General features: G+C 42.1%; 2 protein-coding genes across 6 annotated transcripts in view; one reads left to right on the plus strand and one right to left on the minus strand.

Moving 5' to 3' along the window:
* LOC139336369 (von Willebrand factor A domain-containing protein 5A-like) lies at positions 1-24,942 on the minus strand. 5 transcript variants are annotated; one of them, XM_070970466.1, is made up of 20 exons: positions 10,851-10,969; positions 10,071-10,118; positions 9,010-9,212; positions 8,691-8,913; positions 8,180-8,346; positions 7,962-8,076; positions 7,656-7,831; positions 7,477-7,565; positions 6,956-7,100; positions 5,472-5,551; positions 5,252-5,366; positions 4,995-5,153; positions 4,773-4,876; positions 3,627-3,847; positions 3,264-3,317; positions 2,847-2,912; positions 2,177-2,236; positions 915-1,084; positions 454-577; positions 1-329 (listed from the first exon to the last, which is right to left on the minus strand). In XM_070970466.1, exons 2-20 carry the CDS (start codon positions 10,108-10,110, stop codon positions 250-252), a joined length of 2,391 nt encoding a protein of 796 aa, XP_070826567.1. In that variant the 5' UTR covers positions 10,111-10,118; positions 10,851-10,969; the 3' UTR covers positions 1-249. The 5 variants fall into 5 exon arrangements, with proteins under 5 accessions (XP_070826567.1, XP_070826568.1, XP_070826566.1 ...); XM_070970467.1 differs by having other exon boundaries at positions 1-326; positions 10,851-10,957; XM_070970465.1 differs by lacking the exons at positions 1-329; positions 454-577; positions 915-1,084; ... (15 more) ...; positions 10,071-10,118; positions 10,851-10,969 and adding exons at positions 13,210-13,471; positions 13,599-13,722; positions 14,047-14,192; ... (15 more) ...; positions 23,014-23,089; positions 24,771-24,942.
* samsn1a (SAM domain, SH3 domain and nuclear localisation signals 1a) overlaps positions 1-25,519 on the plus strand; it is a 279,152-nt gene that overhangs the window by 160,915 nt on the left and 92,718 nt on the right. The gene's annotated exons all lie outside the window — the stretch shown is intronic.

Here is a 25,519-nt window from a genome sequence, read left to right on the forward strand (position 1 = left end):
GAAGTTTCTAATATTCAACTTTATTTATCTTTTTAAGTAAAATCATTTCCAATACAATGCAGCACTGACACAATTCTTGTAACATGGCTGATCCCGAATAGATGAAGTTCAGTGAAAATTTGTAAGGCACAAAATACTGTAATGAAGATACTGTAAACAGTAACAGGCAGTGCAGTGTGACGATTAGAGGATGGAGTAAATCTGCCTCTATGTGGCAGTCATGAAGGAGAAACCACTTTGACGAAAGCCTCAGAGTCCCAGGGCGTCCTTCTGCACCTCACAACCCAACACAGCATTTCCAGCCTCCACACACTCTGCTGCACATGCTGCTGAGGAAAAAAAAAAAAAAAAGTCATCAGCAGAAGAGACTGAATGTGTGCAAACAGAAAATTTTAATTAGTGCAAAGTGTTAAAAGCAACAATTCAGCCCTCATTATTACTGCTGCCTGTTACCCTTCTGAGCGCGGAGCCATGACGCAGCCTTCATGGCCAGAAGCTCCCACTCTTCCTGAGCATCCTTCTTGAAACCATGAAGCCAGATCAGAGCCAGGATGGTGGCCCACACTTCCTGGTTCACCTAATTCACAGAATCAAATGGGAAATGCAGATGTTGTGGAGAGGAGAAAAGCAACGAAAACAAAGGAAAATTAAATAAAATAGCAGTAACAATATTTTTTAAAATGAGCCTGCAAACACAAATACTTTCATGGGAACTATTCACATTTGTGGTCAAAGCCTTTCAAACAGTACACAAGTGGTTAAAAACACCACAGGAGGGCGTCATACATTCATTCATTTCCATAAATTGTTTGTATCATAGCTTGCTTTTTCATAATACATTCTGTATAGCCTCGTTTTTTTTCCATGGAGTGTTTAATTTTTACCTCGTATTAATATTTTCCACAATGACTCACCGCTGAAGGTTTTGCATTCTCCACCTCCTCGCTGGTCTTCCCCAGTGCAGCAGCCAGATCTGGATCCAGCACCCAACAGCCAGACGCCTTCTGGAGCGACACCAACTGCAGCAAAGGGTCTCTGCGAGACTGCTTGGGAAGAGCGACTCGAACCTCTTCAGCACTGAAGTCTGAGATAAAGAATTGAAGAAAGTAGAAAGATCACAAGATGCTCACATATTTTTTTATTTTTGCCTATTTGACACTAATGTGTAGATATAGCATACTGAAGATGAGACCATTTGAGCAGCTAACAGCGTTCTTTCAGATTCATATTCAAGTGTGCCAATTTTGTGGTCCAAATCATGTCTTTGCTTGCATATTTGTGTATGGATCAACTTTTTTCAATTTATCTATTATAAAGCTAATAAATTAGTGAGAGTTGTACAAAAAGCAACTAAAGGGAATGGGAAAAATGATGATTAATAAGCTCATTCAGAATTCAGAGTGTTACATTTCAAAGAATTCATCCTCACATTAAGGTCAAATTCAGATCAAGTTTAGCCTTGACTACAGCAGCATTTATTGCTGGAGGTTTTTGCATTTACAGGCTCATATTTGGATCAATTTTCAAAGCAGAAGAATTACCTGATAACTTGCTCAGGCCTAAAGCGGCTGTACAGCAGTAAAAATGAAGATGGGTTAAAAGCGGCCAAACATAGCTGGGTGAAGTCAAGTTAAATAGCTTGGTTTGGCATCTGTTCCTCTCAAGATTTTGCCACTTAAGAAATTATTTCTACATGAATCAAGTGTCACATGATGTCCTGGGACCCAGAAGGAATTTATGCTAAATGCTTCAGTTTTAAAAGAATCCACAGTTAAATTAAGAATACAGAGGAAAGCCACAAATTGAAAATTAGGTACAATATTTCAGAAGGCACCATGAATCACAGACATTTTAATTTAATTCATTAGTGCAGACAGCTGAATGGACTCAGCAAGAGAAAGTCAATGATGCATGATGGGCACCTACATTAGGAGGTGCATGCATGTGTGGGGGAAACTTTCTCAGGCTGCAGTGTTTCAGCAGGTCTCATTGGAATGAACAGACTGCCATGTCTACATTCATTATACACTGTTTACTACTTCCACGGGTAATGGGTTTTAAGAAAAGGACTACTCCATTTATTCTTTTGAAAGCACCATTGTCAGTCTGTATAAAAAGAATAAATACATGTTGTATAGTCTATAGAGGATGTGCACCACTGAAACAAAACACATACCTTCATCACTGTAAGCCATTCCATTCGTCTCAAGATCTCCTTCATAACAATGGAGAACTTCTGCTTTTTTAAAAGAAATGGACTGTTAGACTAACAAAAGCATACCAGAATATTTTATAATTCCAGTCAAAAGTAATAAATTAATATGTCTGAATTCCCCCTAAAGTTCTGCAGTGCACTTAATTGATGCTGGATCTTCTTGCCCTGCTCTGAGAAACTATATCTTGATGAGACAAGTGTCACATGATGTCCGAGGACCCAGAAAGAATTTATGGCAAGCTCGTCAATTTTAAAAGAAACCACAATTTAACTAAGAGGTAAATATCCAGGAAAACCACGCACTGAAAAAACTCTCTCAATCATTCATTAGATACTATTTATTACAAGGCACTGTCATTGTCATTCATTACTGCAGACAGCTGAACAGGCTCAGCAAGAGAAAGTCAATGATAAACGATGGGCACCTACATTAGGAGGTGCATATATATGTGGGAGAGACTTTCTGAGCCTACATTCATTGTACTTTGTTTACTACCTCCAATGGGTTTTAAGAAAAGAACTTCCCCATTTATTTATCAGAAAGCACCATTGTCAGTCTGTACAAAGGATTAAATACATGTTGTATAGTCTATAGAGGATGTGCACCACGGAAACAAAACACATACTGTACCTTCATCTTGAAGCAGGCCGAAGTCGTCTTGACACTCTAGATCCAAATTGGGGCCGCCACAGTCTGCTTTTTTTTAAAAGAAATGCACTGTTACACTAACAAAAGCATACCAAAATATTTTATGATTCTAATAAAAATGAATCAATGAATGTCTGAATTCCACATTAAATTCTGCACTGCACTAAACAGATGGTGCCCTGCTCTGTGTCTGATCCTGTACTGTACTGTCCACCCAGTCTCAGACCCCTGTACTGAGTGAGTTACAACTCACTAATGTAATATATGCACATATCAGGTGTACAGAAAACAAATAGTTGCCTTTTTCTGGCATAAAACCATCCAGTGAGTGTATTTATACTGTAAAGCACTGCACCTGGTAGAAAAACAAACAAACAAAAAAAGCCAACTTTTACTCACCGAAGGCTTGAATGTCAGCAGACATATAACAGCACTGGATAATCCCAGAACACACTGAGATAAAAAGAGAGCATATATTACATGAAAGTCATCAGCTGGGGCAAAAACATCAAACAGCAGCAAGATATAGATCCAGCAGCTGCAGGGGTCCCAGGGAGACCATTCCAATGAGAGAATGTAAAGTGCCAAATTTTGGGACATCAATTACAAGATCACTAATATGAATACAGCGTGGATGTGTAAGTAAGTATTATTTCAGCCAACAATGCCCTCTTAAACCAATCAAGTCGACATAGGCAATCTTTAGACATGACAATAAACAGCGTGGCCACGTTTCCTGCATCTACCCTGAAAAATACTCACTGGCTGTTGGAACATCTCTGCGCACCAGAGGTCCTTGAATCGCCCCACCGTCGCCTTTGTTGACAGCAATGAAGGCCGTAAAGGCGCTGCTAACACCTGACTGGACACTGAGCTCCACCACCTTCTGCTTCACTCCTCTATCTTGCTCTCCTTCATCATCACTCTCCTCCATCTCCAAGGAGCGAATGAGAAGCCGAGCAGCCAACCTGTGGACTGTTAATCTGCAGAGAGGAGCGAGGAGGAAACACAGATGGATTTTACCTGTCATTGGTATAAACTAGTGCCGTCAATTGATTAAAATATTTAATCGCGATTAATCTCATGAATGTCATAGTTAACTCGCGATTCACCGCAAATTAATCACACATTTTTATCTATTCTAAATGTCCCTTGAATTATCCTTTTAATCCTGTTATCAACATGGAAAAGTGGATAGGCTTGCTTTGTGCAAATGTTTTTTAATTCAAAACAACGTCTAGTGTTATATCTCACGCTAACATTCTCACTTTGAGCAGTCATTCACATTTGAATGAATCAAATCTCACACAATTTAACACTGTCAATAAACAGATGACGGAGAATTCGCATTCGCCATGTTCAGTGTTTCGCACTTGACATCAACACAAACTGGTAGCCTACTTTTTTTACAGCTAGCCAGCAGGCAAGACCAAACACGTGCGTGGGGCGTGCCTATTGGTTTGTTTCCGGTTTACAACCGGATCCTGTAGTTTTTCTTACGTTACTAGCTGTGGTCACAGCTTATAAAAAACTACAAATTCACTAGGTCACAAAGAACGTTAGTCTCACGCTAAAAAAAATGACGCCGTTAAAATTGATTTGCGTTAACATGTTAATAACGCAATATTTTTGACAGCACTATTATAAACGCAAAATAGTGATTTGTTTCCAGCTAAGCCTCTTCAAGGTCTATAAGGACAAAAAAAGTTTTTAATATGTGAAAAGAAACTGAAGGAGTAATCATCATCATGTCTAAGTTTGAAAGGGATGAGTTACACATAAGAGTAGAGCACATTACAGTTATTTTAGCCTTTGTAACCACTTCACTTTGCACATACTACCAAATAAAGTCAGCATTGTTAAGTCAGTATCTAATTTAAAGTGCAGTCTGACCGCACGTTGTTTTACCCAGTGTCCTCTGCAGGCCTGAGAGCAAAGTGGAGCTGGCTCTGAGAGGGATGACCTGCCAGGCTGTACTTCACCGTCACACCGCCCTCTGCTGCCTCTGAACTCTGACAAAGCACGACAGTCAGAAACCTCATCTCATCATCAAAATTACAGAAAAATCATTCATATTTTTCAAACCTGAAAAATCACACTAGTGATGTATTTGGATGATGCTGCTCCTACCTGTCCAGTGAGCTGGGCATAAACCAGTGACCTCTGACCCTGAAAAAGTGCTGTGATTGGTGGAGAGAGGACAGTGGCAGAGACCCCCTTTGGCAAATCCCACGTGACTGAGACGTCCTCCACAGCTGGCTGCAGAGCAAATCGCAGCGACTGCATCACCTGATGATTAAAAACATTTTGTTTGTTTTTTTAAATCATGTCTTCTGTCCAGATTGCATTTTTTATTACATTTTTTTGTAATGACTGTGATGTCTTACTTTAGATTGCATCCTGTCAGTCCCTGTGATGAACTGAGCGTGACCTCCTCCTTCTTTGGCCAAGCCATTGATAAGAGCAGAGCTGGCCCCTTCCCCAATGCCAAAAGAGAAACACCTACAATACAGTAGGTTTGTTTTAAACTCACACAGCAACAGAACATTGGGCGTATTCTATGAATTGTGTGGGTGTTTGTTGGGTTTTGTGTATTTGTGGTTTCACCTGTGGGAACCTGAATTCTTCTTCACCAGATTGATCACTTCTTTGGTGTTCATCACCTCACCGTCAGTAAAGACAAATAGCTAGAGAGGACAGTTTGCATGTTAGTCTAAGGTACATAACTTCACGCCCACAAACATGCAGCATGTGTTGAAAGCCATTCACATACTTTTCTGACAGCTGTGTTAGATTGCTGTTTTAGTAACACAAGTTTCTGGAACAGTAGAATATAAACAACAATAGAGGTGTGGTGAGTACGGGCATCAAACAAACCGGTTTGTCCAAGATATTACTTGGAAAGGTGTGAGCAGAACAGTAGAAAGCAGAGCCATTGAGGGGATTACCAAGGCGTGTTTGATGGCTTGTACAAGATATTCTAAGCCTGATGTATTTCTAATCATTTGTTCCTTCTGACTACACCAGCTGTCCATCACTGTGTGTGCTCCATTAAAGCACTGAAACCACACAGTTCAGTGAGTGAACAGCAAGTGAACTGTAGAGCACACAAAAGCAGTTTTAATGGATTATATTGACAGAGAGCTGAAAGACAACAATAAAACTGTTGCAGCTTCTTCAGCAACATTTTGCAGATGGGGCAACACCTGTTGCTGTCCAAGTCCGGTCCAAGGGTCCGGGGGACAGTCCAGGGACTGTCTGTGTGCTCCCAAGCATTTTGCACAGCTGCTCAAAGTGTGGAAGCGCAGTCACATCGACTCCAGAAAATAATATTGTGTTTTTGGGTGATACAGCGCAATAAGACATGAACACTCAACACCTCAAACCTGAAGCTTTTCTAATTATTTATAGTTTACAATTGTATTATTAAAAGTTCAATCAAGTCATCCGGCTAATGTTATACCACTATTAAATCTACATAATAAGCATTAAACACAGTTGCAACCCTTTTGTAGGAACAGCTTGTCAGGGGACTTTTGTGCTGGATTGTCCACAGGGAACACCTTGTTCAAACTTAAGGTGGTACGTAAGTTAACCTGGTACCTTCAGCCAAAGATTGTTGATTGACTTTGTAGACATTTCGTCAGATCTGCTGCCCCATAGCTTGGACACTTGCACAGAAAGAGGAGCGAAACCCTGTATTGATTTGGACCAGGAAGCAGGGGAGGCTGAGGGGGTCTGGTACGGGGGCTGTTTTCAGATGACACAGGTCTGCTTGCTTCTTCGGACTGTAACCCCCTGCGCGTATTAATATAACGTGTGGTCAAAAATGAAGCAGCAGGGATGAGGGTCAACACCTCAAAGCCTGAGGCCATAGCAGCCAGTGGAGTACCCCCGAGTCGGAGCATGAGATCAACAGGTGTGTATGCTGTACCGGACTGACTTTTTACACTGAGGGCCTGCGTTACCGCTGTCGACCAGACCTGTCATTACAGTCCAGCTTTGCTTTGCTTACACCATGCCAAAAAAAACCCCATGTAACTTATTTTGTGCATGTGAGGACATATAGGTGTGTTTGCTGAGTGTATTACTTGTCTCGGTTGACTGGGAATGCAGGGCTGGCTGTAGATATGTTTGAGGGGCTCAAGGATCTCTGTTCCTCCCAGATTTGCGTCCATCTTCTCAACTTTCTTCAGAGCCTCTTCCATAGTCTTCTCACTGTACTCTACACTCTTACTGCCATCAGAAACACACAAATCGAGGAGGTGAAGAAGGTGGTGGATGGTTGTGCAGCACTACCAACTTCCACAGTGCAGTTCAGAATTCACGTCCAATCTCAACCAATGTTTTAAAAGCATAACTACCACCTTTCCTTGAAATTATACATGTCTTTAGTGCACTGAAGTTGCCATGAACACGTTGATGGAAATATTCATTTGAAGACGTAGAAAGTGAAACATTTACAATACACATAATCCATGGTTTTGCAGAATCAGCAAATATAAATGATCTGTCTGCTGATAGAGAGGACTTAAATTACACCTGAAAAACAGTGATATCAAAGAATGAAGCACATTTTTGTTGTACTGAGTGACACGAAGGAGTGATTTACGGGAAGATGTGCTCATAGTTGGACCCAAAACTGTAGATGTTGAAATAGCAGCCCATTGGTAAGCTCTTCAGCAGGAGCAGCAGAGTGTCCTTAAGGAAGGAGAGAAAAGATAGTGATTGTCACTGTGTCAGAAGGACAAAATGAATAATTTCATTCCAGAAACAACACACAATGAATACCCTGGCACTGCTAATGCGAGTTTCTTGCTCATCGCTGTCACTGGTATGACAATCCATACTTCCAGATCGATCCAATAAGAGCACAAACTCTCCACATGAGGCAACTGAAGACATCACAGCCTTGGGGAACTCAGGGTACAGGCTCAGCATCACTACTGGATCACCCATCAGAGAGCCTGAAACACAGAGGAGACACACAAACGTGACTTTTGCTGTTAATTCCAACATATACGACTCATCAGTTGGAGGATAATGAATGAAACTTTTCATGTGGAAAACAACAACTCCACTGATCCACTAACTCACCAGGCTTGGCAGAGGCCTGTCCTGCCTCCACCACAGCAGTGGGCTGGTGGGCGTCTTTGTAATAAATCAGCACTTCAACGTCTCTGTCAAACTTGTGTCCTGAAGCCAACTTGACCTGCAGTTCACAAAGCACACTCATAAACAGAAATACGGTCTATCTCTGGTTGTCAGCACTTTAGAACAGTCACACACAGCAGGCGCACTATCACTCTACCTACCGTGGCCTGGGTTTGCTCTGTGTTGAGGTACTGCAGAGGGTCCAGGGAACAGTTGGACTCTACTTTAGAGACTGGACGAGGAGAGGACACTCGGGCAGAGAAAGACAGACTGTAGGGAACCAGAGAGGCTGGAACAGAGGTCACCTGGACACTGGCACCTTCACTTCCTGGAAAAAACAGGTCAGAAATACTGGGATTAAAGAGACATTACTGACAGGGTCCAGCGGAAGTTCTGGATGGCCAGGGAAGAAAAACAAATCATCAACCTAGATGTCCCTGTTGTACAGTAAGCCATGATTACAATCTACTGTCTTCAGCTGTCTTAGCATTAGATTTAGCTAGGTGTACATAATAAATGCAACTGAATGTAAATGGCAGATGTCACATATGATTGGATACTGGTTGTCTGACAGTTCATCCAATGAACTTCATTTATCAGAGCTTTGGTAGGAAAGCTGCAGACAGGGTAATGGAGCAGTCAGGACGAGATCAACCAGGCTGCTTTTCCTACCCTGAGGTTGGTAGCGAGGGTTGAGCACAGCGGGCAGACAAAACCTCAGCCCGTCATCAGCCTGCACAGCCAGCTCAGTGACGTACTCCAGCCTGATGGAGGCGCTCTCTCCTGGAGGCAGACTGCCCACACTCAGAGAGAATATATCTGGACTCTGCTCGCTCTCCTCCAATAGGAAGGCCTGCTGACCGGAGCTCAAAGCATCATCATAGTCCTCACGAGCCTGGAGTACAGATGACACATGTGAGTGACTGTCACTGTGTTTACTGTGTGTTTAAGCTTTAAACTGGAGTGACTGAGTCTTCACTGTGCAGCTCACCTCCTGTTTCTCCTTCACCTCCGCTACAATCTGCGTCTGTCCAATCGTAGCACTGAAATGACACACAGCAGCATCTCCGGGCAGAGGGAAGACAAAAACAGCCTCTATCGGTTTGTCCTCCTTGTTCTCATAGGTCAGAGTGGAGACCACAGTAGCCACATGGTCCCTCACCTCCAGCTCCACCTCCACGCTCTTCAAAGGAACTGACGAGAAACGGAGAGAGGAAGATGAACAGAAACTGAGTGAGAACTTGTGTGTGAAGATATTAACAGGCGGTTGAGATTACAACATGTAACCTAACCCTGGCTCGGCGGTTGGTTTTATTTCTCTGCCCCACATTTTTAACCCTCACGCCAGAGTAGGCATCAATCCGTGGCAGGCCTTCAAACCCTCAACGACCAATGTCATATATGCGATTAGGTGCAAGGCCTGCCACAAAATGTATGTGGGGCAGACTAGACATTCAATTGCGACAAGAATTAAGCAGCATTTTTACATCATGAACAACGGGAGTGGCACCAGTGTCCTGTATGCACATTTTAAACTCCATGGCCAACACAATGTCCAGAGCATGGGCCTGGAGAGCAGAAGGGATTGGACCACGGGCCAGAGACAGGCAGCGGAGAGGAAATGGATTCATCTACTAAAGATCATAGATCCCACCGGGCTAAATGAAAAGTATGGCTGATGAGTCCATTTCCACTTGATAACAAATCTTTTTTTACAGCAATAAAAAACCCTTATCTAACCCTAACCCTAACCCTATCATTCCTCTTCAACACAAATTTTTACATCATTTGTTCAGTTTTAAAGATGTTTGAACAAGCCCCTTCCTGCCACCATGAGGCCCAAACACACACTTTTGCATAGCCAAATATCAGCTTGTTGAGGACTGAATCATTGCCTTTCAGCCACACTAGGTGGAGGTGTTAACTGATCGTTGAACATGCATCTGTGCAAAGCAGGACATGGCCAATAGCCATCATAGCCAATACAAGCCTCAATGTGAATTTTACAAAAAAAAAAAAAAACCTTGTAGAGGAAATCAGAGATGTCTGTACCTGGTTCCTTCTGGGCAGTTAGCAGACCACAGCAGCTCATCTTTGCACCTGTGCAACAATGAACAAGGACATCAGAGGACTTTGTGCCGTAGTGATGAATGCTAATAACAGTGACTGGACATTGATTGTTTTGTTCATCTGCAAAATATGCAATTTCATATAAATCAAATCAATCAAAACCCATTGTAGTTATAACCACTGGGGACTTAATGTGGCAAAAAGTGTAATTATATGTCATTTTAAAAAGTGCAATTATAATTGTCAATATGATGATCATGATTGTTATCTCTGCTCGTATTTGCTGCTGTAATTATCTACAGTACTGCATCAATGAATCAATGCATACACTAATCAATACGTGTGATTTCTGGTGTCGTATGTCTCTGCTCCGCCCTTCCTGGTTTAGTCTTCACTGTTTTGTTGTATTTGATATCATTCCGCTGTTTATTTGTTTATTTTCTTCATATAAGTACAACAGACAGCTGACTTCCCGATGGCTCTAGAGATTTTAAAAATAACATGGCATGACGTCTCACTCTGACTGGAAATTACAGATCGAAATGAACAAGCTCACGTCCGTTAAAGGTAAGTGACCATCGTCTTTATTATATTTGTACGATATTATAATATTTCACTAATGTTCGTCTGAAATTTCGACAAACGTGACAACAACACTGTCCAGCTGCAGTAAACAATAAGGTTTTCCAGTGTGTTGTATCTCACAGCAGTGCTTCCGCGAAGCAGGGTACTGAAAGAAACACACAGCAGAAGAAAGCCTACCTCTGAAGACACGCGTGTCTCTGTCTTGTTCCCTCTTGTGTGAAAGTAGAGACAACTTGCAGATTTCTTCAGAAAGAAGAGTTTATGCTGGTGTGAAGTGACGGGAATGTGGACGACACGCCCACCGGGTACGCTCGATTTCGCAAGAAAAGAGTCGCGGCTGGGTGGAGCTTGAGTCTGAAACCTTAACATTAGAAAAACTGCCGCTTCTTGCATTATTGAGTCCTGTACATTGTTCTCACTCTATTCTTCCTTTTTCCGTCTTTACAGACAAACACGATTATGGACACCCGTGCAATCCAACCACTGTGTGGTGTATTTCAATATACCAATTTAATATATTTTTTCCTTGTGAATTTGGGTGTATTTTTCTTTCAAAGTTTGCTGCTATTCAATCAAACAGCGTTCACCCTGCTGAAGAAAGTCAGAGAAACCATTAGGCAACCATTAGGCATATTCTATTGGTTAATGGTTCCTGGTGGTTTTGTAATGGTTTCCAATGGCTACTTATGTTTGCCTAATGGTTCGGTTTGTTTTTCTAATGGGATTCATTATCTCCTACACAAATCTACAGGACTTTCACTGGTCCCTACTAAGGTTCCTACAGGAGTCTTAATGGTTCCTACAGGATTCTAATGGTTCCTACAGAAGTCTTAATGGTTCATACAGGCATTTCTATACCAGTCTAATGGTCACTATACAGTGATCTAGTGGTCACTACAGGGTGTAGTGGTCTCTAATGGTTCCTAATGTGATGGAGGAACGCAGATGTTATAGCCTTCTTTGGCGATCACATCTGTGATTTCTAGTGTGTCCTTGTGTAGGTTATACAGTGCACATATGTATAGACATGTCTCTGGGGCCCAGTGTTAGGACTCTTCTGTTTCTGTTGCAGCAGTAGGTTTCTAATTGTTTCTAAGTAGGTTTCTCAGTATGTTTTTCTAATAGTTTTAGATCCTAATGGGACCAGTTTTCTAATGGTTTTAGCTCCTAATGGAACCAGTAGCTTTCTAATGGTATTATATCCTAATGGTACCAGTAGGTTTCTAATGGTTTAACATCTTAATGGGACCATTAGGTCTCTAATGGGTTTATATCCTAATGGTACCATTAGGTTACAAATGGTTTTACACCCTAATGGGACCAGTAGGTTCCTAATGGTTTCTTTTAATGGTTCCTAATGATTCCAATTCCCATTAGACCGTTAGAAACCTAATTGTTCCTAATGTTTTGTTTTTTTGTTTGTTTTTTAATGGTATTCTATTGGATTTTTCAGCAGGGCATAAATTAGTTTCTGCATGCATTTTTGAAGCAATATGACACATTTGCAAATATTTTCCAGATGACTTACATTCTTTCAATATGTTAGTGTCTCAGGTGAATCATAGGTCTTTTCAAAACAAGAGAACAATGCCATGCAGAGGAAAACCTCATCAGTACCACCATGGCACATGTGGTTTTTAGTGTACTGAATGCACCTTGGCTTGCTTGCAACAAAGCTTCACTGTCTGCAGATGAGTGTGTCAAACCACTGCCAATCTTGACAGTGTGTGGGAAACATCTCTCTCAAAGAAGCCATGGTATCGATTGCAGAGGTGAGCTGGGGACTCCTAAAGATGCACATCATCAGAGAGATTATTAATGAACACACTTGTGGGTCATGGGATCATGAAGATAGAGAAGAAGTCACGATGATAACTTGTGAGCCATCGAAATTTGATGTGATGTCTATGTGTGTGTGTGTGTGTGTGTGTGTGTGTGAGAGAGATCCATTGTACAGCCTTGCAGTGGATTCACTAATTTACTTGCAATTTCAATCAGAAGTAGGTTGTGCAAGTCTAAGGCTTAAACTTCAAACAGGTCAGCTGACATGGCATTAAATTGACATTTTTGCTGCAGGTTTCCTCACTCAGAGACAAGTTCTGATCTGGTTTTCAGTCAGAGGAGTCCTGTCTTTAATCCCCACTGAACTTTTAAATCAAACTTGTTCTTTAAAAGAATTTTGTCTGAATGTTTGTGAATGCAACCCATGTACGTTTAGATTATATCTTTGCAAGACAGATGGAACCTGTGTGCAGCCTGAGGGCAAGATGCCAATTAAAGAGTAAGATTCATTTCAAGGCAACAACATCCTCCGGACACAGAAGGATCAATCATCCCTAAATCTTTAGTTTAGTTCTGTTCAGTTAAAAACTATCATGTTTAAAACAGGCAGTTCTCAAACTTGGTATAATGCGGCCAAATGCAAATGCATTTTTTTTTTTTGCAATTCGGTTTTGACCTAAGTGCTTGTGCACCTGGTGTCACACAGGTTTTACTACACAAGGAGTAGAGCAGACGTAAAAAAATACAAATTCAAAGATACAAATTCAAAAGAACAGTGAATATAAGTACAAGGAGAAACACCAAATGAAAACAGAACACAGAAGAGGATTTAATTGTTACAAGGTAGATAGTATGGTGCCACACTAATAAAGGATTTGGAATGGAATCAGTCTGCGTCTGTGTGTCAGTCCTGAAGGAGAAGCCAGTTTAATAAAAGCCTCAGAGTCCCAGGTCGCCCTTCTGCACGTAGCAACCCAACACATCATTTCCAGCTTCCACACACTCTGCCACACATGCTGCTAAGGAAAAATATACAAAACACAAGTCATCAGCAGAGGAGACTGAATGTGAGCAAACAGCAGATTTTAACCAGCACACACTATCAAAAACAGCAGATCAGCACTTTATTATTACGGTTGTTACCCTTCTGAGCGCGGACCCATGACGCAGCCTTCATGGCCAGAAGCTCCCACTCTTCCTGAGCATCCTTCTTGAAACCATGAAGCCAGATCAGAGCCAGGATGGTGGCCCACAGTTCCCGGAACACCTAATTCACAGAATCAAACAGAAAAAAAGTACAGCAGGCATGACAGAGAAAGAAATCAAAGAGCATAAAGACAGACATTGATGTCAGCTGAGTACGCGCTTTGGGGTTTAAGCACCGCTGGTATTTTTGATTTCCTGACTTATTTTCATGCTTTTCCTCTTTTGTTTGACTAATTTTCATTTGTTTTGCCTTGTTTTGTGTGTATGTTAAATGTTACATGTTTTACTACTTTCTCTGTTTGATTATAGTATGGAACCATGTCATGACATCTGTTCTAAAATAAGTCCCATTATTCATTGGTACTAATTTTTCACAGTCACCCACCGAAGCAGGTTTTGTGTTCTCCACCTCCTCGCTGGTCTTTCCCAGTGCAGCAGCCAGATCTGGATCCAGCACCCAGCAGCCAGACGCCTTCTGGAGGGACACCAACTGCAGCAAAGGGTCTCTGGTCTGCTCGGGCAAGCACATGTCTGAGAAGAAAATCAAAGCTTTGTGGATTATTACTGTATACTGATATGCATTTATAGCATTCTTTTTTTGTAATGTTTGATAGTGATGTGATGATATACTTCAGGTAAAAATAGTTTCATATATAATTACTACACTTAGAAATGTCAGTCAGTGTTAGTCCGGGCTAATACACCACTTTATTTAGTCAAATTATATTGTCACTTCCCATGTGTCATCTGGCTGTCTTCACTTTGATAATAATAAAAAATGAAAACATTTAAGCATTCTAGTTAAAGTGGATTTATAGTGCTGAAAAACACAGAAAAACAAAACAAAACAAAAAAAACCCCAACAAAAACAAAACACATTTTCTGTCTGACTAACAAATTAAATAATTCACAAGGTTTTTTTTCCCCATCTTTACTTTGACAATTATGCAGAGAATAAATGACGTCAGCACTCTGACGTTGTGCTTGGAGAGAGAGGTGCTTTGAGCTATGCTAATGCTAATGTTAACATGTGGATGGTCAGCAAGTATGATTTTCTGCATGTTCGCCACCTTAGTGTAGTATGTTAGCATGCTAACCTTTGTTAATGAGGCATAAACACAAAGTATAGCTGAGGCTGGCATCATTGGTGTTACAGGAATTTGGACATGAACCAAAGTATTGGACCAATAAAGAGTTTGACCTGATGCTGCATGAAAAGTCAGAAAATCACCATAGTTATTACAATCGATCCTGAGGGAGACATGAATGTGTGTACCAAATTTTCCGACAATCCATCTGATCGCTGTCAACAGGTGTATCGTCAATAACAGTGTTGTTACTTACCAACCGAGCAACCCTTCAAACGTAACCCTGCATCTGAACTCTTCTTGGTCATCCCTTCAAGAGAAAAAGAGAAGCAGATCATTTCAGTTAACTTCAACTTTAGTACACAAAAATTCAACAAAGAAACTTGATTTAAATCAGTCAGAAGTATCTTCAAGAATATAATAATTACATAATAAATCCACATGTCTACAAAGAGGAACTTTTCACTATTAGTGTGTTATCACGGATGTTTTATCAGGATAAAAGACTTCCTGAACTTCCTGAACAGAAGCACACTGAGAATCATTTTTATTCCTGAGCTTCTGAACTGAACATTGCATACAGGCCTTTCTATTTTTTTTGATAAGAAGTAAAATAAGTAATCAGCATTTTACCACCACAACTTACATCCATTATGAAGTTAAACAGGCTGTAACAGCAACTAATCATCAAAATTACCCTGCCCATATTTAAAGTTCAATTTATAAAGTTGACCCCAGCTAGCTGCCGGTGAAGTCAATCATACATTGTCCCTGGCGCAAATGTTGTGAGATTAAATCTAATGAGATGCTACAGAAATGTGATCAAATTTCACATGCAGATACCTTCACATGCAGATACCATGTATGATTTGGGCAATTAAGGTATCTCTGTGTGGCATAGCAGCCTATAGTTGGATAAAAATAAAGACCCCCCCAAAGCAAGATTTTAAAACAAAAAGCCTTGGAAATGAAAGTTCAACTGTAAAATGAAGTAAACTATGAACAATGTAGTATCTGCCCGACATGCATGTGTCCACTTAAAATCTTTATTTCCACTGGATGAAGACATACTCTGTGGCTCTGAGAGCTGCATCTGCTTCCCATGTGGTTTTGCTGGTTTTCCCATCTTGCCCTTGAGAAGATGAGGTTGGCTCCTACTAGCACCATGCGCTGCTTAGAGAGTGAACACAGCTCAATATAGCACATTATGGTGAAATTTTCCTTCATTATGATGTCACCCAGGGCAATGCTATGGCTCCTGAATGTGGGACAGAGACAATTGTAGGAAGACACTTTGAAGGAGGAATTGATCATTTACAGTGCCTTGCAAAAGTATTCACCCCCCTTGGCTTTTTACCTACGTTGTTACATTACAGCCTGTAATTTAAATGTTTTTTTAATCTGAATTTTATGTCATGTATCCGCACAAAATAGTCTAAGTTGGTGAAGTGAAATGAGAAAAAAATATATATAAAAGAATATTTAAAAAAATAAAAAACTGAAAATTGGCATGTGCGTATGTATTCACCCCCTTTGCTATGAAGCCCCTAAAAAGTTGTGGTGCCACCAATTACCTTCAGAAGTCACATAATTAGTGAAGTTAGTGAAGAATAAGTCAACCTGTGTGTCAGTCTGTCAGTATAAACATATCTTTTCTGAAAGGCTCCAGATTCTGCAACACCACTAAACAAGAGGCATCACATCTTGAGAGACCAAGGAGCTCTCCAAACAAGTCAGGGACAAAGTTGTTGATAAGTACAAGCCAGGGTTGGATTATAAAAAAATATCCAAATCTTTGATGATCCCCTGGAGCACCATCAACTCCATCATCTTTAAATGGAAAGAACACGGTACCACAACAAACCTGCCAAGAGGGGGCCGCCCACCAAAACTCACAGACCGGTAAAGAGGGCATTAATCAGAGAGGCAGCACAGAGACTAGAGATTGACCGATATGGATTTTTCAGGGCTGATACCGATACAGATTATTAATAATCAAGCGAAACCGATAGCCGATATTTAGAACCGATATTCATTTGCAGCAAAAATGAAAATTTTGGTGTCAAAATAGCGTAACACACCTGGGATTAGAATGAATGCAGTATACTGTTTGTTTGTTTGTTTTGTGTACACTGAAAAACGACCTTAACCTTTTGTAAAACCAAGCAAAATCAGTCTGCCTGTGATTTGAGACTGGGATGGAGGTTCACCTTCCAGCAGGACAATGACCCGAAGCATACTGCTAAAGCAGCACTCGAGTGGAAGCTCACAGAGACTTATCCAAAGCGACTTGCAGCTGTAATTGTTGCAAAAGGTGGCTCTACAAAGTAGTGACTTTAGGGGAATGAATAATTATGCACGCTGAAGTTTTCTGTTATTTTGTCCTGTTGCTTCACAACAAAAAAAAAAATCACATCTTCAAAGTTGTAGGCATGTTTGGAATTTCCCCTCGAGGGACGAATAAAGGAATATGGAATTGAATGTTCTATAAATGAAATGATGCAAACCCTCAAACAATCAATTTTACGTCCAGGTTCTGAGGCAACAAAACATGAAAAATGCCGATGGGGTGAATACTTTTGCAAGCCACTGTACACTAATCAGAAGATCGGCGGTTTGATCCCTGGCCTCTGCACTCTACAGGGCAAAGTGTCCTTGCACAAGAAACTGAACTTCAAAGTACTGTGATAGTGGTGTCATTGGTGTGTGACAAGCAGCAACATCCGGAGCTGAAAAATGAAACGCCAAAAACTGCAGTTCCTCCAAGAAGTTGAGCTGGGGGCTATTTGAGGGGGCTGCTGCAACTAAAGACGTTGGCATCAGGGCAATCAGCAGACTGTACGTGTACGTTTTTAATGCACTGTACATCTGCATGAATATGTTTGGATGTTAAACTTTAATCATAATATGTCTTGATTTAATGGGACACATTCTACTGACTGCTAAATTTTAGGGGCACACACCTGCATCCATGTATACATGCAGAGGCAAACAAATGACGTGAATTTGCGAGTCCAATTATGGCAGAGGGATGATCCGTCCTACTCGGCCTCTGATTGGCTTACCCCTGATATTCTTACCCAAACCCCAAGCAATCATCACTTCTCATGCCAACCGCTAACCTCCTCATGCGTAAACCTAACCAATCAACCCATGAAGGCAATGAGTATGAGGCAATCAAAGGCAGAGTAGGGCAGGTCATCCCTTCTTCAAGGACCATTTAGCTTTTATATTAACCAAAACCACCTAAGGCAGCAGGCGAGTGCTTTGGCCGGGACCTGTTCACTTAGAGAGTTAAAAGAAAAGAGTATTAGGTCAGGACATTAGATAAGAACCAGTCAACGGCTGGTTAATTGTGTTGTTTTGTTTATATCAATAGAGAGCATTTATAGAAATCCACAGACGTTTGTTCCACTCCCATTCAGAGTTTTACTTACAGCGCATGGGCATAGCACGACAGACAATCAGATGGGGCGTCGAACAGGTCATTGTGAACCCTTTGAGATTTGAAAACAAGAGTATGAGGTCAGGACTTCAGAATAAATGAACAAAAATGTACAATACGGTGTTTTTTATTTTTCTTGGAGTAATACTCACTGCCTGTTGGAACATCTCTGCGCACCAAAGGTCCTTGAATGGCCTTGCCGTCCCCTTTGTTGACAGCAATGAAAGCAGTGAAGGCACTGCTCACACCTGATTGGACACTGACCTCCACCACCTTCTTCTTCACTCCATCATCATGCTGTCCTGTGAGATCTGACTTCTCCATCTCCAGGGAGCGAATCAGAGTCCGAGCAGCCAGTCTGTGGACTGTTAATCTGACAGGAGAGAGACGTAAACACAGGTTTGCCATGTCACTCATTACTTTGCTTCCATTTACTTCCAGTTTGTGTGTCAGACATTGAGCAAACACTCAATGAAAATTGTTTCCAAATAATTCAAGTCGACATTTGTAAGGTCAAAGTGCAGTATGACCACGTGCTGTTTTACCCAGTGTCCTCTGCAGGTCTGAGAGCAAAGTGGAGCTGGCTCTGAGAGGGATGACCTGCCAGGCTGTACTTCACCGTCACACCGCCCTCTGCTGCCTCTGAACTCTGACAAAGCACGACAGTTTTGGTAAATAAGTTCATTGCAGTAATCACCTACCTGAGAGGAAAAACATTACATATTGAATTTATCTGATTGAGTTTAATGTTGAAAAGAGTGGTGCTGCTCCTACCTGTCCAGTGAGCTGGGCATAAACCAGTGACCTCTGACCCTGGAAAAGTGCTGTGATTGGTGGAGAGAGGACAGTGGCAGAGACCCCCTTTGGCAAATCCCACGTGACTGAGACGTCCTCCACAGCTGGTTGCAGAGCAAATCGCAGTGACTGCATCACCTGATGAGACAAAACAGTTTACAAAACCACAAGAAAGGCACTTAAAGAATTTTACTTCCTTACTGATCTGGATCTATGATTTCTGTCGGAGTGCAAATTTGTTAAAACTAAATGTCTTACTTTGGGTTGCATCCTGTCAGTCCCTGTGATGAACTGAGCGTGACCTCCTCCTTCCTTGGCCAAGCCATTGACAAGAGCAGAGCTGGCCCCTTCCCCAATGCCAAAAGAGAAACACCTACAATAAAGTAGGTTTGTTTTCAACACATACAGCATTAGAACACGGGACACATTCTGGCCATTTTGTGGGTGTTTGTTGTGTTTCGTGTATTTGTGGTTTCACCTGTGGGAACCTGAATTCTTCTTCACCAGACTGATCACTTCTTTGGTGTTCCCCACCTCGCCGTCAGTAAAGACAAATAGCTAGAGAGGACAGTTTGCATGTTAGTCTAAGGTACATAACCTCACGCCCAGAAACATGCTGTGAGTGTTTAAAGCCATTCAAATCATTCTCTGAGAGCTGTGTTCGATTGTTGTGTCAATAACGCAAGAGGAAAGAACAAGATCGACCTGAAACAAACACACAAACCTGTTAGTTCAGAACTGCACTTGCAACGTTTAAAAATAGAACAACAAGAAGTTCCTCAATAACAACTGAATGGTAATTGTGTAGCTTGTTTAGCACCTTTTGTGTGTATGTGTGTGTGTGTGTGTGTGTGTGTGTGTGTGTGTGTGTGTGTGTGTGTATTACTTGTCTAGGTTGACCGGGAATGCAACTCTTGCTGTAAATATGTTTGAGGGGCTTCAGGATCTGTGTTCCTCCCAGATCAGCACCCATCTGCTCAACTTTCTCCAGAGCCGTTTCCATGGTCATCTGGCTGTACTCCACACTCTCACTGCCACACATCATGAGCAATGCACACATTACATTAGTCATACAAACAAAAGGGGAAGAAATTTGCTGTACTGAGTGACACGAAGGAGTGACTTACGGGAAGATGTGCTCGTAGTCGGACCCAAAACTGTAGATGTTGAAATAGCAGCCCATTGGTAAGCTCTTCAGCAGGAGCAGCAGAGTGTCCTTAAGGAAGGAGAGAAAAGATAGTGATTGTCACTGTGTCAGAAGGACAAAATGAATAATTTCATTCCAGAAACAACACATTATGAATACCCTGGCACTGCTAATGCGAGTCTCACGGCACTCGCTGTTGTTCATGCGTGAATCCATACTTCCAGATCGATCCAATAAGAGCACAAACTCTCCACATGAGGCAACTGAAGACATCACAGCCTTGGGGAACTCAGGGTACAGGCTCAGCATCACTACTGGATCACCCATCAGAGAGCCTGAAACACAGAGGAGACACACAAACGTGACTTTTGTGGTTAATTCCAACACATACGACTCATCAGTTGGAGGATAATGAATGAAACTTTTTATGTGGAAAACAACAACTCCACTGATCCACTAACTCACCAGGCTTGGCAGAGGCCTGTCCTGCCTCCACCACAGCAGTGGGCTGGTGGGCGTCTTTGTAATAAATCAGCACTTCAACGTCTCTGTCAAACTTGTGTCCTGAAGCCAACTTGACCTGCAGTTCACAAAGCACACTCATAAACAGAAATACGGTCTATCTCTGGTTGTCAGCACTTTAGAACAGTCACACACAGCAGGCGCACTATCACTCTACCTACCGTGGCCTGGGTTTGCTCTGTGTTGAGGTACTGCAGAGGGTCCAGGGAACAGTTGGACTCTACTTTAGAGACTGGACGAGGAGAGGACACTCGGGCAGAGAAAGACAGACTGTAGGGAACCAGAGAGGCTGGAACAGAGGTCACCTGGACACTGGCACCTTTACTTCCTGTGAGCAAGTTATAAATGTTATAGTACAGTACTTACTGCACAGTGGTGCCTGAAGCTAAATGCTAATGGTAGCATGCTAAAATGCATTTGTAATTAGCAGCTTAGTGTAGTGTGTCGGCATGTACGCAGACACTGAGACTGATGTGAATGCCATTAGTTTTGCAGGTATTTGGTCGTAAGCCACAGTGCTGGAATCATTTTGACGTGCTGGTTTCCTCTTCTGGGTGCCGTGGCATCTCTACAAATCCATGGATGGCAAACTATTTAATCGTTTTCAAGATATTTCACTAAAACAAAAAATGTCAACCTATGTGGTGCTGTTCAGTGATCACAATTCAACCAGAGGCAGATGTGAATGTCTGTTCAACATTTTATTGACATCCATCAAATACTCGTTGAGATCAGTCTGGAGGAAAGCGAATGACTGACATTCCCATCCCTATGGTCCTGGCAAGGCAAAAATATGAACATTCAGCCCTTCATCTCCATTTCAGACAAAGCCTGATGGAGTCACTGCACTTTGTGAAAACACTGAAAGTCAATGTGAGCACACTATTTCCACCTCAGTCCTCTTTCAACATGCTGAAGTTAACAGAAAGGCATAAAAAGCATCTCTGGCAGAGTGAGTACTCTGTCATCAAAATGCATATGACTGTTGCAATAAAAGCCTTTTTAAGGACAGGTGTGGTGTGCACTAAGTTTAAGGTGTAGGTCCTCATGAAAAAGTTGTCTGCTTTTCCTACCCTGAGGTTGGTAGCGAGGGTTGAGCACAGCGGGCAGACAAAACCTCAGCCCGTCATCAGCCTGCACAGCCAGCTCAGTGACGTACTCCAGCCTGATGGAGGCGCTCTCTCCTGGAGGCAGACTGCCCACACTCAGAGAGAATATATCTGGACTCTGCTCGCTCTCCTCCAATAGGAAGGCCTGCTGACCGGAGCTCAAAGCATCATCATAGTCCTCACGAGCCTGGAGTACAGATGACACATGTGAGTGACTGTCACTGTGTTTACTGTGTGTTTAAGCTTTAAACTGGAGTGACTGAGTCTTCACTGTGCAGCTCACCTCCTGTTTCTCCTTCACCTCCGCTACAATCTGCGTCTGTCCAATCGTAGCACTGAAATGACACACAGCAGCATCTCCGGGCAGAGGGAAGACAAAAACAGCCTCTATCGGTTTGTCCTCCTTGTTCTCATAGGTCAGAGTGGAGACCACAGTAGCCACATGGTCCCTCACCTCCAGCTCCACCTCCACGCTCTTCAAAGGAACTGACCGAGAAACAGAGAGAGGAAGATGAACAGAAACTGAGTGAGAACTTGTGGGTGAAGATATTAACAGGCAGTTGAGAATACAACATGTATTGTTCCTCTTCAACACAAATTGTTACATCATTTATTCAGTTTTAAAGATGTTTGAACAAGCCCCTTCCTGCCACCATGAGGCCCAAACACACACTTTTGCATGGCCAAATATCAGCACCCATTAGCCAATACATTCGTACCCACAGTCATTCTTGCACATGTGCAGAAATGAACACTCAGGACTAATTAACAGACTATTGTAGGAAAACAAAAGCACAGACAATACAATATATATATATTTTTTTACATGATGTTCAAATGGGGGCTGCACGGTGGCGCAGCAGGTAGTGCGCATGCCTCACAGCAAGAAGGTTGCCAGTTCGATCCCCGGGTCAGGGGGGTGTGCGAAGCTTGCATGTTCCTCCCGTGCATGCGTGGCACCCCGGCTTCCTCCCACAGACCAAAGGTTAGGTTAATTGATGACTCTAAATTGTCCGTAGGTGTGAGTGTGAGTGTGAATGTTTGTTTGTCCTTGCATGTGGCCCTGCAATCGGCTGGCGACCGGCTAAGGGTGTACCCCGCCTCTCGCCCATTGTAGCTGGGATAGGCTCCAGCCCCCCGCAACCCCGAAAGGGATAGGCGGTATAGATAATGGATGGATGGATGGATGGATGGATGGATGGATGGATGGATGGATGTTCAAATGTGTTTTGTAAGAGTTCTGTACCTGGTTCCTTCTTGGCAGTGAGCAGACCGCAGCAGTGCTCCATCATGAACAGGTTATTAGGTCAATGTCGTTATTGCTGTGAAATAAAGGGAGAGGGAATTCAACTCAATATTACTACTTATATTAGCATTATACTATTATATACTTATATTACTGTTACTGCAACAAGTCACTGTAAAGCCACCATTGGACATGCTTTGCAACCACTGCATGGTAATTTTCTTTTTTTATTTTCCTTTCATACATGTCTAATTAGCTGCATTCATATACAAAATGATTTCCATCAGTTAAGGTATGCTTTAGATGTGATACTAGAGAAAAATAAAAGACAGAATATGCAATAAAGTTGCAATGTGCGCAGCTGCTGGCAAAAGCCACGCCAGCTGCGACTTCCGCTCTCTGCACTTTTAATTAGGGACCAATCTCTGTGCTGACAGGTGGAGAAAAGCACCGCGGTCAAGTCAGCCGTCTTTCGCTGCTTCTTGGTCAAGCCAGCCGCTCCTGAATTTGCAGTGCGCTCGTATTGCAGCCTTTACCGTAACTTCCCCGTCTTCAGCGAGCGCTACTATTAAGGTAGCTCCGGAGCTAATACCGAGGCTTTCTGCTACAACGATCAAGTGGACCGACTTCCGGTTTTCAAAATAAAATATATTGTACGACAAAATGTTGACAATTCGGGGTTTTATGAGAGGCGTGTCTCAAGCAGCGTGTCTGTTAAAATGATTCAGCATTGATTTGGAGTCATCAAGTCATATAACTTCCAGGGTATTGAGGTAAAATCTCAGTTTATAATAACTATGTTATCTAATTTTGGAGACCATTAAAAGCTTTTTTAAAGAGTTGTGTCTGAGCCAGCCTGTCTGTTCAAGTGATCCAGCACTGATTTGGAGTCAACAAATCACATGACCTCGGAGTTATTGAGCCAAAATATATCATTTTTTATTAAATATATGAATATTAATTTTCAAAACCATTCAATGCTGCTTTCAACGGCTGTGTCTCACACAGCCCAACTAGACAGGTGATTCTGCACTCATTTGGGGTCATTAGGTCACATGACCCCAGAGCTATAGCTATAGCTCATGTGACCTAATGACCCCAAATGAGTGCAGAATCACCTGTCTAGTTGGGCTGTGTGAGACACAGCCGTTGAAAGCAGCACTGAAAGTTTCTGAAAAATAATAATCAGATATAATATGAAAAATGCGCTATTTTTGCTCAATAGCTCTGAGGTCTCATAAAACCCCGAATTGTGTCAACATTTTGTCGTACAATATATTTTATTTTGAAAACCGGAAGTCGGTCCATATGATCGTTGTCGCAGAAAGCCTCGGCATCAGCTCCGGAGCTACCTTGATAGTAGCGCTCGCTGAAGACGGGGAAGACGGGGAAGTTACGGTAAAGGCTGCAATACGAGCGCACTGCAAATTCAGGAGCGGCTGGCTTGACCAAGAAGCAGCGAAAGACGGCTGACTTGACCGCGGTAGAAAAGCACTAGAGACAACTCACTCACTGCGAAAATAACTTTACTAAACCTATAATAGCTACATCCATGAGCTGTAATCTGCGTCTTGTGATATGCAGCACTACGAGACACCTGATCTAAGGTACAACTGTGACTAGCGGCAGATTCAACATACATTCCAACAGGCACTCTAACCTTTACACTACTGTGGGATATAGAGTTAATAAACCTTATTTTACAAACGTATGAAAACTATGTATCAGATGCCTTTTTTAAAAAGCCAGTCGCCTACCTGTGCACATAGCTTCCGCACAGGGAATCCGGCAGACTTCTGGTTCGGTCTGCGCAGTCAAATCCTAGACACGCCTGGAGGTGGAGTTTTCCTGATGATGGATATGCTTATCTGCCATTGAACACTTCAGTCCCACTGACGAGCCCTTCTCCAACGAGTGCTGCACTGCGTCAGGTCACGCGCCAGCTGTGGAGGGCGTGCCCGTTACGCGAAGGGCACGTGACCGATAGAAAACATCATTCCTGCTTGTAAATGTTGTCATGCATGTAGTATATTATTAAACTTGATAAAAGGTGGGTTAATGTGTATGCGGGTCATATTAAAGTGAACCGTGTCCCTGGATGAGATTGGTCGGTTTAAAACACGCTGTATAATAATCCTCGGTAGTGCGAGTCTGTTATCAATTCAAGTCATTTCAAAATAAAACCTGGGGTCAAAGGCTATGTCCATTCACTGTCCCTTATTGTATACAAGTATAATCAACAGTAACTTGAAATTTTGGATGCTTGAATGAATGAAAAAATAAATAAATAAAAAATAAATAAAGATTAATTGCACATCATCTGATCATTCAATGATGTCATTCATAACTACATAACCTGATACTTGATGTTAAATCATCTCATAACATGACACAAAAGATGTGGACAGGCAAGTTAGGCAGTTGCTTGGAGGCCCCGGCCACTAGGGGGGCCCCGGCCACTTATTTACAACAATGATTATTGATAGGCCTGGGGTTTCGGGGACCT

Source organism: Chaetodon trifascialis, chromosome 9 (assembly GCF_039877785.1).
Source record: "Chaetodon trifascialis isolate fChaTrf1 chromosome 9, fChaTrf1.hap1, whole genome shotgun sequence".
NCBI lineage: Eukaryota > Metazoa > Chordata > Actinopteri > Chaetodontiformes > Chaetodontidae > Chaetodon > Chaetodon trifascialis.